The 13,649-nt window shown below is 38.7% G+C and overlaps 1 protein-coding gene across 1 annotated transcript in view; it reads left to right on the top strand.

The window, feature by feature from the left end:
- The window catches only part of LOC145411167 (zinc transporter ZIP6-like), an 89,107-nt gene that overhangs the window by 54,280 nt on the left and 21,178 nt on the right, over positions 1–13,649 (top strand). Inside the window, exons 8-9 of the mRNA XM_080281221.1 lie at positions 2,280–2,415; positions 5,029–5,243. Coding sequence (XP_080137347.1) covers positions 2,280–2,415; positions 5,029–5,243 — 351 coding nt within the window. The remainder of the gene's footprint in view (positions 1–2,279; positions 2,416–5,028; positions 5,244–13,649) is intronic.

The following is a 13,649-nucleotide window of genomic DNA, read 5'->3' as shown; positions in this document are numbered from 1 at the left end:
CTAAGTGCTAGTAGTGAAGGGCTAAGTGCATGCTGCTCTTTGGTTTGAAAAAGGTTTTATTTGGAGATATAACTTGTAGTGAAGTATAACTTGTTGTGAATATGTAAATGAAGGCTCTATATCATACACTTCAGTTAGAAAAAAGGTCTCTGAAGCTGAATATAATTATCTGGAGATAACAAGAACAAGCCAAAAAATACATTACTGGATTTCATTCATTCATTCATTGCCAGACGCCATGTATCCCAAATGGGGTGGCCAACGGCTTAGAGTTAATTGTTTTACAGGGAGGGGCACTAATCCTCCACCAACCCCACTTGACACGTAGGGATGCCAACAGCATCTGGTGTTCCCAGGTGGTCACCCATCCAACTACTAACCAGACCCAAGGGTTAATTAAGCGTTTCTGGTAACTGTTAAGAATAACACTTAGTAGAATGTTTTATTGGGCCTCTTTAAAAGTATTACAGTTACAGTAATTGTCTTTCCATTATTAAAACTTGGGTACCATAGTCCAAGTAATTAGAAGTCTTAAAAAACACCATCCTGCCAAGGCATAGAATGATTTCCTGTGCCACTGAATTTACAGATTATTTCAAGGAAATCACATCAGAAGAACACATTCGCTGAGAAAGCGGCAGCTATTGCAGATTAATACAGTTTATACACCTAAATTAGTTTTGCCAGCTCACATTTGCATTCAGTAAGTTAATAATCGTATAACCAAATAATACAAATGGTCCTATCTAAATCTTATTACTTTTTTTTTTTTTTTTTTTTTAATGTGAGGAAGAAGGAACCAAATGCAACAAGCCCGCAAAACTGTTCCTTCCAAGAGAAAAAGAAAATACAAGAGAGAACCAAATTCAAGATCCATTCATTTTGAGATGCCTGGACACACTGGGTTTGAAAGACTGGAGATCATAGGAAGCAGGAAATACAGACAGAGGGAGACAGTTCCAGAGTTGACCTCTTGCATAAATGAAGGACTGGGAGTAACGGTTAACTCTTGCATTAGAGAGTTGGACAGAAAAGGGGTGAGAGTTTGCTGCTAGACATGATGAGTTTGCATGAAGAGCATTACTACTGCCAGTAGAGGTACAGTACTGTTTATAACATATTACATTTTACCGAGAGCTGCCTACAGCATGCAAGCAGTGCAGTGAGCATCCCAATCTTATGGATTAACCCTATCAGGTTTCTGGGCCGGGCAGATTATGTCTGTGCTAGAGTCAGCTGCTCTTGCGCTGGTCTAAATCTTCGTGCTGCAATATTATTCTTTGATCGCTCTTTGTAAGTATACTTTTCGTGATAGAATGTTGGTTTGGTATCATTTTATAGCTGAATAGTTGTACTTTATCGTAGTATGTTCAAAAAATGAAAACAAAGAAAATAAAGTCAAAATGATGAGTTGAAGTTAAGCGAAAACCCATAGAAAATATTCAGCAAGAAAAAAGGATACATAAATCTGGTTTAAACCATGTAAAACTACAAAACTACTGCCTGCCACGCACAGAGCAAGCATTCCACGATATCATACCTGAGTCTGTTATGATGCGTAAATGCGATTTATGGTGGATATTTAACAAAAGTATCGGAAAGTGATGCATAAACGAGTCATTAGAATCTCTGAGGTTGAATTTGAAATGATTCTAAAACGTGTCATTGGAATCTCAAAGGGTTAATAATGTGGACAGTGGACCCAAGACCACTTTTGTGCCAAAGGGGTATGGTATTGGGATTGTTTGTTCTGTTTGTTGTAAGAGTACCTTTTCTGGTAGGGAGAGCATAGTAAGTTTATTCTTTTTAAAATGATAGTCTTTTAATTTGCTCTTGTTACTTCAGATGATTTTATTCATCTTAAGGATGACAGTTACCTTAGTTTCATGACTGCCACCAGACTTTATTCAGCTTTGGGGAAGACCTCTCATAGTGTTTTTTTTTTATTATTATTATTTTGTATTTATTTATTTTTTTAATGCCTTGAACATATACTGAAGCCCAGCAGTCATACATGCCACATACTTTTACATATCACAACTTCAGCACTGACACCTACCATCCATATGGAATACATTTTATAGGTGTTCGATTGAGGAATGGTGAAATGGTATTAGCAGTAGTGATTATACAGCATGTTGGTGGGGACTGTGGAAGATCAGTAAAGTCTGTTTTAGTGAATTTTAATTGTTGTATCATCCCCTGTTGCAGTATGCAGTTGATTGTGAATCTTTTCATGTAGTAGGTCACATGTCTAACCACATAACCGTATTTTCCAGGAGGAGTTGGACAAGGAAACAGTAGGAACAGCAACCACCATAGAAGATTCCGGAAGCCAGAACATAGACCGGATAGGTGAGAAACTGTCAAAGCATTCCAAGCATAATTCTTTCATATATGCCGAGAGCACTATGAGTAAGTATTATTTAGTACCCTAACCCTTCAGTACTTTCATGCTATAGAGATCAGTAAGTCCTCTTTATATGTCAGCCTTTTTTGTCTTTCTGTTAACCCACTGAATCCCAGGACATATTTTTATATATTATTCTTGCTACCTGTCACAGTGGCTTAGTGGCTAGCATTATTAGTAGTGAAACTGCTGGCCTGATAGCACCAGGGTTTGGATTTTTGTGTGAGCAGCTGGTTCCATTTGACATGGGTATTCATCCAGCCATTATGGGTTGGTAGGTTAAATGAGTATGTAGGGTAACACCAATGAGAACTAGCTGTGGAAGCCTGGATGATGCAACAGCCTTGTATCATAGGAGAATGGGTGAATAGCCTGCCATAGACTTAAAAGCCTAAGTTACTGAGAGGACCAGTGCAGCTCAATGCCTCATGGTATCTGCCTGTACTTTTACCTGTACTCTACCTCCAGGCAGTTGTATTCAGCTTAACACCCCTCACACATCGTAAGTTTTCAATAAGTTTGTGGGACATGATCAGAAAGAATGGTGGGAAGGCAACCTGGACTTGCGCACTAAAGAAAACATTCTCATGGATTTTATTTATCCTTGAAATTGGTTATATTGATATAAAATGTATGCCATCATTATTGCTGATGTTTATACTATAAGATAAGCTAATAAAAACAAACAAAACTGATGAGTAAAAGTACTGAATTTCAGTGAGAATAAACTTGTTCAGGAGTAAATATAGCTTCAAATAACTTCCCAACATCCTAGCACAAAATTTTACCTGTACCATGCAAGAACTAAGCATATGTCTAGATGCAGAATTTCATGAGCTTTCTCGTGGTGTTTTCAGAATTTTGATAACCAATAGTTTTAAAGAAAATCACGTGCACAAGCAACCCCCCCCCCCTCCACGATAGTTGAGAGAAAACCGAATATTTAAAAGTGTTGGCCTCGAAATAGACACCTTCCCCTGTGATGCACTAAGATTTGACGCACTTCATGCTAAAACTTAATTTTTGACGAATATTTTTGTCCAAAATTGTCTAATTAGTATCTCTTCAGACCAACACTGATAATGACGCAAAGTGTGTCATTGGTTACTCTTCAGCCCCTCACCATTTTGGCGCATTTTGCATCATCGTGCACAAGGGGGTTAAGAAAGGTTTCTTGTACTGAATGGGTTCATGAAAGTTGTATCTAACCCATCCCGTTTTAAAAGTTTATCCAAAACTGAGTAAAGTCGCATGGAGATAGCAAGAATAAAATAGAAAATACATCATCGGACTGAAGGGGTTCAGTCTACATAGAGTAAATTACAGAAAAAGGTTCAAGTAATACCATTAATATTGATTTTCCAGTTTCCCCCAGTTTACAGTACCATTACCAGTTGTATGGAAAACACTATTAGATTTTGGAGGATATTACTTGCATATAATGAGGACTGCCTCTAGTATCAAGAGTATTGGTCTGAGTAGAATTTTAGTATCATATTTTTTGGTAATTAACATGTAGTTATTTATGATGTTATATATTAATTGCTGGAATGTTTGTTTCAATATGTTCTATTGAAGTAACAAACCATGAAGCCCAAATGACAGTGCTGTATGTTATGTGTATGAAATTATTTATGCATTTTAATACTGACATACTCTGATGTGCATTATTATAATTTTGTTTTGTTTTGTAGTCTTAACCCATTCGCTTTGATGATGCCTTGTTATATTATTCTTGTTACTACTGTATAAGATCATCATACTCAGAATAGGAGAGATGTCTGGTTGTTTGGGGATTAGAAGCAAAATCCTTCGACCCATGTGATGTCAGCCATAGTTGAGTAAAATTGCCTTGTGTCACCAAGAAAAGAATATAAAAGGCAGGCTTATAGGGTTAATATACATTAACAGTACATATTTTGTGTTCATTGCAGTATACCTATTCATATATGAGCTTGTTAAACGCCTTAGCATGAGTACATCATTTATTTGTTCTTGTTGCCACCAAACAGTTTTATTCAGCTTAAAGGTGACCTGTCAGACTAGAAGGATTGTATTTAGCCTTCATGAACCCCTTCATATGTAAAGGTTCTTCCTGTAATCAGAGTCAAATCACATGATGGTAACAAGGATAATACTGTATAAGAAATATGTTATTGTAGTAAGGGGGTTGACCATACTTGGTAATGCATACAAATTATTCCCATCCATGCATCATATTCTTTTATTTGTGTACCCTGTTTTTGTAATGTATTGGAATCCATGCCAAGGTAACCCAAATATTCCATTTTAACCTTTGAATCCAGTCATTGTCTATTTTATTTTATTCTTGCTGCTACCAGATGATATATTCAGTTTAGATAAGGCCTCTTATATTGAAGGGGTTTATTATGGCTATATCTAATCCCTCAAGTTCAAAAAGTCTCTCAAGTTGAATATACTGTAATTTTCTGGAAGTAGCAAGACTAAACTAAAAAATGTCATTGGGTAGAGGTGGTTAACACTGTAGTGCAGGGTAATCCCTGTTTGTATCCCATAGACATTAGATGCATCATTCGGGGCATCTTCTGTTTCTGCCATTAGCCACTGTGTGCCTTATTCCAAGTTGATCTTTTCAGCACTTGATGCCCAAAACTGCTTCGAGGGTTGCAACTCTAGTCCAAGTAGTGATGCTAATGGAAATGCGGGCAGTGGAGGAGAAGCAGGAGAGGGTGGAGGTATGGATGGAGGGCATATGGGCACCAGAATTGATAGCAGTACAGAGAAGGAGAAGGATATTGTGGCAGAGAGGGAGAGGCTGGTCACCTCGGTTCTGCCATCAAAGTCAGAGATGGTAAGCGAAAGTAGTGCTGTTACCGATACGATTTACCAAACCAATATATTGCAGATACAGTAAAACCTCCATATAACGGACTTCAGTAGACCGGAATTCACTTTTATCAGAATCAAGGAGCTACCGGACTGAGTTCTTGTATATCAGAAAAAGTCCAATAAACCCAGAAGCAGTCTGGACTGCCTGAGCACTTCAGCTATGTTCACCACAATAAGGTAAATGAAGGACATGTTTATCAGTGTACAGTACAGTATTCATCCATCCCTCATCCAATCCGATGTTGCCTCATAATGAGCGTAGGAACCCAGGGCCAAGCAAGTTGGTCCTGACATTTAAGATGGGAATGACCAGCCTCACTTATCCCTGAGTGGCATTACATGAGCAATAAACCCCAACCACCCCTCGGATATAAACCTACACAGGCTCAGTCTGACTGTAGCACCAAAATTACCCACTAAACCACCAGGCTCCTTAATTTCGTCATAAGGTTACCACCGCGTGAAGCAAAATGGTTTCCTGGTATACAGGAAACCATTTGGCCTGTCACTCAGTGTAGAGTCACCCATAGGCAGAAGGAAGAGGAAAGAGTGAAGGAAAAAAAGACTGAAGAGGGAGTGTAAAGTCACCCATAGGCAGAAGAAAGAAAAAAGAATGAAGGAAAGAAAGAAGAGGAAGGATGGAAGAGAGGAAAGAGCAGACATCGAAAGCAGCACTACATTGAGTGAGTGGATGGTGAACGCCCACCATTTGATTATTATAGTGAATGTATAATACAGTACAGTAGTACTGCAGTAATAGTGAAAACTTTTTAACAACCGCTGGTGCGATCCGGACTAATGTCTGATATATCGAAAAAAGTCTGGGTTATAAGGGGGAAGTCCGGATGTTGCTGGTTTTGGAATTTCACTTTTTTTTTTTTTTTTTTTTTTAATAATCCCTACACCGCGGGCATGTTTACCAATGTTTTGCGTGTCCCGTGGGGTTATTCGGGCAGTCCGTTGAGTTCAAATTCAATTGTTCCTGGGATTACAAAGAGTGTTCCATATATACGATGATAGGATGCATATGATTTTTTTTTTAACATTGCTGTGTCTGTAATGTGATGATAGAATGCATATGATTTTTTTTATATCATTGCCGAGTCTATAATGTGATGATAGGATGCATATGATTTTTTTTATATCATTACTGAGTCTATAATGTGATTATAGAATGCGTATTATTCGTTTTATATTACCGAGTCTATAAGGTGATGATAGAATGCATATGATTTTTTTTATAACATTGCTGAGTCTATAATGTGATGATAGAATGTGTATTATTAATTTTCTATCATTGCTGACTCTACAGTGTGATGATAGAATGCATATGATTTTTTTTATAACATTGCTGTGTCTATAATGTGATGATAAAATGCATATGATTTTTTTTTTATATATCATTGCTGACTGTTCTCTATAATGTGATGATAGAATGTGTATTATTCTTTTTATATCATTACTGACTCAATGATGTAATGATAGAATGCGTATTATTCATTTTATATCATTGCTGTGTCTCTAATGAGATGATAGAATGCGTATTATTAATTTTCTATCATTGCTGTGTCTGTAAGGTGATGATAGAATGCTTATTATTTTTTTTATAACATTTCTGAGTCTATAATGTGATGATAGAATGCATATGATTTTTTTATATCATTGCTGTCTATAATGTGGTGATAGAATGCATATTATTCTTTTTATATCATGGCTTTACATTGAGTGACAAGCCAGATGGTTTCCTGTAAGCCAAGAAACCATTTACGGCGCTGGGTGGTAACCATATAACCAACCCATACGTGCTCCCTATGTGTCAACAAGTGGGTTGGTGGAGGGTTGGTGCCCCTCCCCGTAAAACAAATAACTCAAAAGTCAAATGGCCACCCCTTAAGGGATTATGGCGTCTGGCAATTGATTGATTGATTGACATATGCTTATGGCACGTACCTTCAGCTTTCTCCTGGAATGTTTGTTGAGCCTTCGTCGGTTACCGTAGGACTTGTGGAGACCTCTGAAGTTGGGTAACGAAGTCTCCACTTTACACTTCCTGGCAACCCGTAATATGATTACCACAGCCAGATATTAACACTATAAACACTGTGATTTTCAAGTAGTTTGGGATCCATACTCCAAAAAAAAAACCCACTGTGAAAGCAATGAAAATTACGAGCGCGTCTGACCGTCGCACTTGCGCTAGTTCGCTCTTGGTACTCTGTCATTTATTATTAATAAAACCCCTCACACTTTATATTTCTATTACTATGTAACACTTATATATATCTACAGTCTTTATCCATAAGTTTCCATCAGTAGTATTAGTTTATTGTCACTGTAGGGATTCAATTTCTTTCAGTAAATTACATAGCATTCACTTTCTCGTCCTGTATACTAGCATTGAAAGTGAATGTCACTTTCACTTTCACTCTCATAACTCATAGTATTCAGACATGCTAGAGTGAAATTTTCACTTTCATTACTCCTAGGGTATATACTCGTATTCTTATAATACTACTCATTTACATTTCTATTTACGTTCTCTATTTTATTTACGTTATTCTATTTTATTTACACTGTGTTATGCACTGTCACTTGAAGTAACTTGTAAAACTATTTTCCACTGTTCACGTATATTTACATTCATTATTTTCACTTGCTGTTTACACATTATTTACACATTATTTACAATTCCACTTGCACTGTTTTACTCAATAGAAAGATCATAGTCACTCTTTTATCAATTGTCAGCCCTTTACCTCTTTCCACACGAGGTTTAGTAGGGGGTAAAGGTCACAGGGCCCTTTGCATGGGGGTGAAAAGTCCCTGAAGTTAGCAAGAGCGGACAGATGTACCTCCACATTGGAAGATGAGAGTGAACTGATAAGGGTGGGCCGGGGTGGTGGCCTACCTAGGGAAATGCATTACTGCCAACGTTAGCCTCTTTACACAGCTAATATATAGCAGTGAAATGATTGGCAGGAAATCTAGACAATACATTATAAATTAGGTAGTTCCAGGTGAATGTAAATATCACTTAGGCTTCTCCCTTCCCTCCTTATATGTATATTTATTACGAAAATAGATTATACGGCATATTTCAAGGGGAAATAAACAGCGAAAATTAGCAAACGAGTGCATGTGAGGTGTTGTCAGGTGATAATTAGCCAATTCCAGGTGTATGGCACTCTCACTTACCTTATTTCTTTCTTGTATATATTATTTGGTATAAGAATAGGGCATAGGGCTTATTTCAATGGATGAAATCAGTGAAAAATTCCAGGGAAGATTTACTTAGCATAGCACGGCTGGGCAGGCGAGAGGATAGGGTAATGGAGGGGGGGGGGTAGGGAGGGGAGTCAAGAACAGGGAGAAATGGCTAAATTGTCAACAATGGATGGGAGTACAGATGAGATTAGGAGTGCTGACTAGTGTTGGACATTGGCAGTACTGATAGATGATACAAGCCCCCACTTGGAAGCCTGGGTGAATTCAAAATAACACAGAATCACAAAAGCGACATCCCGTGGTATGATCCCTTGCTCCCAAGCGTCACGAAAATGACGCCCCGCAGTTAAGGGGTTAAATAGCTTGGTCCCCAGTTAGTCTGTTATAGTGAGGTTTTACTGTAATTATATTTTTTCTGATACCGAACTGATACCAGTATCAGTACAGTACTTACTGTTGATATCAAGATGTAGCAGCCGTGGCTCAGTGGGTTAGAGCGCTCCACTCTGACCGAAGGGTCGGAGGATCGAATCCACCCAAGGGTCATTGGTAGAGATCAGGAAGGGCATCCGGTCATAAAATGCTACACGCTCCAGTCCAAAAGTCCTCTACCCAGGGGCAACGCCTTAGCCCTTCGGAGATACTTGGCGCAAAAAAAAAAAAAAAAAAATACTGGATACGGATGAAAGATACTTTAAATGACTTTTATTGAAGATTTTGTTCATTGTTTTGCATGTTTGTGTGGGAAAGGATGTTACCATGACATAGTTTTGCAGCTAAAATAAAGTCTTACAAAAAACTGTTCAAGGTTCAGAATAATGAATGGGTGAGTGGGAGAGGAGAAAAGATTTAGAAAGAAAAGCTCTGAAGGCTGAAAGCAGCAAGTTGAAAGTGAGATATACCGTGTACTGTTGGCATGTAAGTATGGTGGTCATGTGGGTTTATGTACAAAAATAATGTACACACGCCATTGAAACAAGCACAAACTGCCTACCCCCTTTAGGTATAATATTCTTTAGTTGTAATATTTTATGAGGGCCATAAGAGGATGATGTGGAGGTCTGTCAGATCATGTGATTGTGGTATGCAAGATCAAGCTGAGAGAAGTGAGGTGGGCCAGGAGGGAGAGGAGCAGTCAGGAAGACAGACTGAAATTCAAGGAGCTGAGGATCAAAAAAATGGCAGATGAATACAGGACCAAAGTAGGGAAGGAGTTGGAATTAGTGAATTGGAATGAAATGGATCTGGACTGCCTGTGGAATGCATCTAAGGATTGCTTTGTCAGGAGTGCTAAAGCGGTGTGTGGTGTGGCAAGAGTAACAACGAAGAAGAAAGGTACAGCATGGAGGGATGAAGAGGTTAAGAGAGCAGTGGAAGAAAAGATGAAGAAGTGGCTAGAGTGGTTACAGAACAGGGGTTCAATTGAAATAAGAACTGAATATACTGATAGCAACAAGCACATAAAGAGACTAGTGAAGAGGAAAATGAAGGAGGTTAATGGTGATCTAGGAAGAAAAATGAATGCATACTACTTTGAAAATAGGAAGTTATTCTGGAAAGAGGTGGGGAAATGTAGAAGTGATGGTGGAAAGAAATGTGAAAGTGTGAAGGATGTAAGTGGTAGATTATTAACCCATAGGGATGAAGTAAGGACCAGATGGAAAGAATATTTTAAGCACCTGATGAATGGGAATAGAGAAAGCAGAGTGGCTGTAAACATGACTGGTTTGTGTGCAGAGAAGGAATGTAGTGCCAGGAAACATTACACTTGCACAGGTAAAGAATGCCGTGAAGCAGCTGAAAAACTGGTAAGCAACTGGGGTTAATGAGTTGTATGCAAGGATGATTAAATGTAGTGGAGAGAGTAAAATGAAGTGCAAGTTGTAGATATGTAAAAAGGCATGGTTGAGCGACACTGTGCCAGCAGAGTGAAAAAAGGCTGTGATTGTACCCTTGTGCAAAAATAAAGGTGAGCTAAGTGAGTGCAAGAATTATCGTGGCATAAATTTATTGTGTGTTTTAGGAAGGTACTGTATATGGAAGAATTATTATATTGAAAGTAAGAGAGAGATCAGAAGTCTTAGTGAGTGATGAACAGGGTGGCTTTAGAAGTGGAAGAGGATGTGTGGATCAAATACAGTATTTGCAGTGAGACAGTGGAGAAAGCTTGTGAGAAGGACTATAAGGTGTTTATGGCATTTATGGATCTGGAAAAAGCATACAACAAAGTAGACAGAGAAGGATTGTGGAAAGTTTTGTGCACGTACGGTATAGATGGTAAGCTGCGAGGTGCCGTCAAGAGTTTTTATGATGGTAGTTAGGCATGTGTAAAGGCAAATCGGCATCTAAGTGAATGGTTCACGATCAGTGTGGGTGTGCAACAAGGTTGTGTGATGTCCCCACGGTTGCTGAATATATATATGGATGGGGTGATGAGAGAAGTATAAACACGATTAATGGGGAGAGGTATGGCGTTGGTAATGAATGATGATGGATGCAATATCTCAGATTTGTTGTATGCTGATAATGCGGTGTTACTTGCAAATACCGGACAAGAGCTTGGTAGACTAGTGCAGAGTTTTGCTGATGTCTGTGAGCATCGTGCCATGAAAGTAAATGTAGAAAAGAGTAAAGTGATGGTAATCAAGAGAGAAGGTGACTCCCAGTGTGATGTTACAATGAATGGAGAGAGACTGGAATTTGTGAGAGTTCAAATATCTGGGTACCGGTACTGTGATAGAAAAGATAGGAAAATGTGCAAAAGAAGTGGAAAGTAATGACACAAAGAAGGAAAGTAGCTGGTGCAATGAAGGCCTTAATAAGAAACAGAGGCTTGAGTTGCACCTGTGCAAGGCTTACATGAAGGAGTGTTAGTGCCAGCATAAACATTCCAATGTGAGACTGGTGTGGCATGAAAATGAAAAATCAGGAGTGAGAGCAGTGGAGATGGGATTGCTGAGAAATGTACAGTACTGTATGTGGAGGACTGAGAGTGGATAAGATATGAAATAACGTGGTTTGTGAAAGATGTGGAGTGAGGAAGTCTGTGGACACCAGAATCGAAGAGAGTGTACTGAGATGGTATGATCATGTGGAGAGAATGGATAACAATAGTGTGATGAAAAAGGTATATATGAGTGAATTTGAAGGAGGGAGGAGGGAAGGTAGGCCAAGGAGAAGGTGTAAGGATATGGTGAATGAGTGTATGAAGAAGAGAGGTACGGAAGTCGGTGAGGCTAGGGGACTGACAAGAGATCGAACTGGGTGGATTGATGTTGTGAGAAGAAGTGCGTGTTCAGGGATTTGGCACCCCTTAATAACGTGACAGCATTTGGATTGACTCTGTCGGATACGTTTATGCGAAGCTACAGAATGTGGTGAAAGCTTTTGGCATATCAGATAGAGCTAGGATTCCAGGGGCTTGAATGATGAGTGAATGGAAGCGTGGCCCATTGGAGTGGGCAAACATGGGCTGTCTGGACATTGCTACTGCTCACCCTGCCCTAAGGTGGCAAAGGATGTCTAAATGATGATGTTGATGCAGAATATTTGTCACTTTTCTTACTGTAGCCTAAATAAAGTAGTGATTTACTGGCTATAATAAGAAAGAAGGCAGTAGATGGGGGTAATAAGGCAACAATAACTCTGAGATGAGAAGATGAATGGCATTTGTCTGTTTCGTTTGTAAACACTGTACAGGTAAACATCAAGGTTCGATACTACTAGATGCAATTCTGCAGCATAACGATGGGGATAGAAATACCACGCCACCCTGCCAAATAATGGGCTAACCCTGGTATAACGATGGGTTTTGTTTTTTTAACTGATTTTGACGATATTTTATACGATACTTGAATTTTGTGTTTAGGTTGATTTATAAACAGTTTTTAGACTTCTGTGTTTTAGTCATATGTGGGGTGAACATTGTTGTGTTGGGGTACAGTTTACTAAGTTTGATTTTTTCCAGACTTATTTTTGATGATTTTGAGACTTTATTTGTTGGTTTTAGTTAACTATTTAAAGATGTTAGGCTTAGGTTAGCTTCTTTTTCAGCTGGTGTGCCATTTACATTGGCTTGTTTTTGGACTCATTTGGGTAGGTTACGGACTTGATTTGGGGGGGAAACCCAAGGCTCAGAAATGCATCCCTATACTTTACATGTTAAATCTACCCCAAGATACGATACCCCGTCTAGCAACAGGTTTTTACTGAACCAATTGCATTGTTAAACCTGGATATGCCTGTACTAATGTTCATGTTTGTAAATGTGCACAGATTTGAGTGCAACCACTGAACGAATATTTGGCTTGGCAGAAGAGACTGTGACCATAAATTGTTGCTCACTTTAACTGCAGAACCTTCATTGTTAAGCTTTTCAAAGTAAATAAGATATACTTAACTGAAGACTGTCTTAAAATGCAGAAAAGCATGACATTTTTGTGTGTGTAATGGGAGCCAGTACTGTACACTATGCTACTTGTGTATGTGGATGGTATACTTTGAACTTATCATTCTTGCCTTATTTAACGGAATACGGTTGTAGTCATGATACAGATGAGAAAGTCTCAAGATTTTACTTGCAGTACTTTCAAGAATAAATTCTGCTTTTTATGATGTGGGCAATGATTGGAAGCTTACATACACAATGCATTTCATATACCAATATTGTTAATTACCAAGTGTTGGCCTAGATTTAGAAGCAAAAATATTATATGAGGATGGAAGTAATGCGAGTATAAGTGGCTGGGGAATGGCTGGGAGAAGGAGGGAGGCGAGAAGACAGGAAGAAATCAGTAGGATAGAAGTTGTGGAAGCAATGAAGAAAGTTAAATCGGGGAAAGCCCCAGGAATTGATGGAGTGTGTGGTGAAATGCTGAAGCATGGGGGAGAGATAGTAGTAGAATGGATGTGGAAGATGTGCAGATTGGCCTGGGAGGAAGGTAGAGTCCCGGAGGATTGGAAGTCAGGTATAATTATTCCCTTGTACAAAGGAAAAGGGGAAAAAGAAGTGTGTGGTAATCATAGGGGCATTTGTCTTCTTAGTATAATAGGAAAAGTGTATGGTAGGATACTTATAGACAGAGTTAGAGAAAGAACAGAGAAATTAGTTGGAGAAGAACAGGGAGGCTTTAGGAAGGGAAGA

The sequence above is a fragment of the Coenobita brevimanus genome, chromosome 88 (assembly GCF_032717465.1).
Source record: "Coenobita brevimanus isolate Jiangsu-jjx chromosome 88, ASM3271746v2, whole genome shotgun sequence".
Taxonomy (NCBI): domain Eukaryota; kingdom Metazoa; phylum Arthropoda; class Malacostraca; order Decapoda; family Coenobitidae; genus Coenobita; species Coenobita brevimanus.
This window is presented reverse-complemented; position numbering and strand designations above follow the sequence as displayed.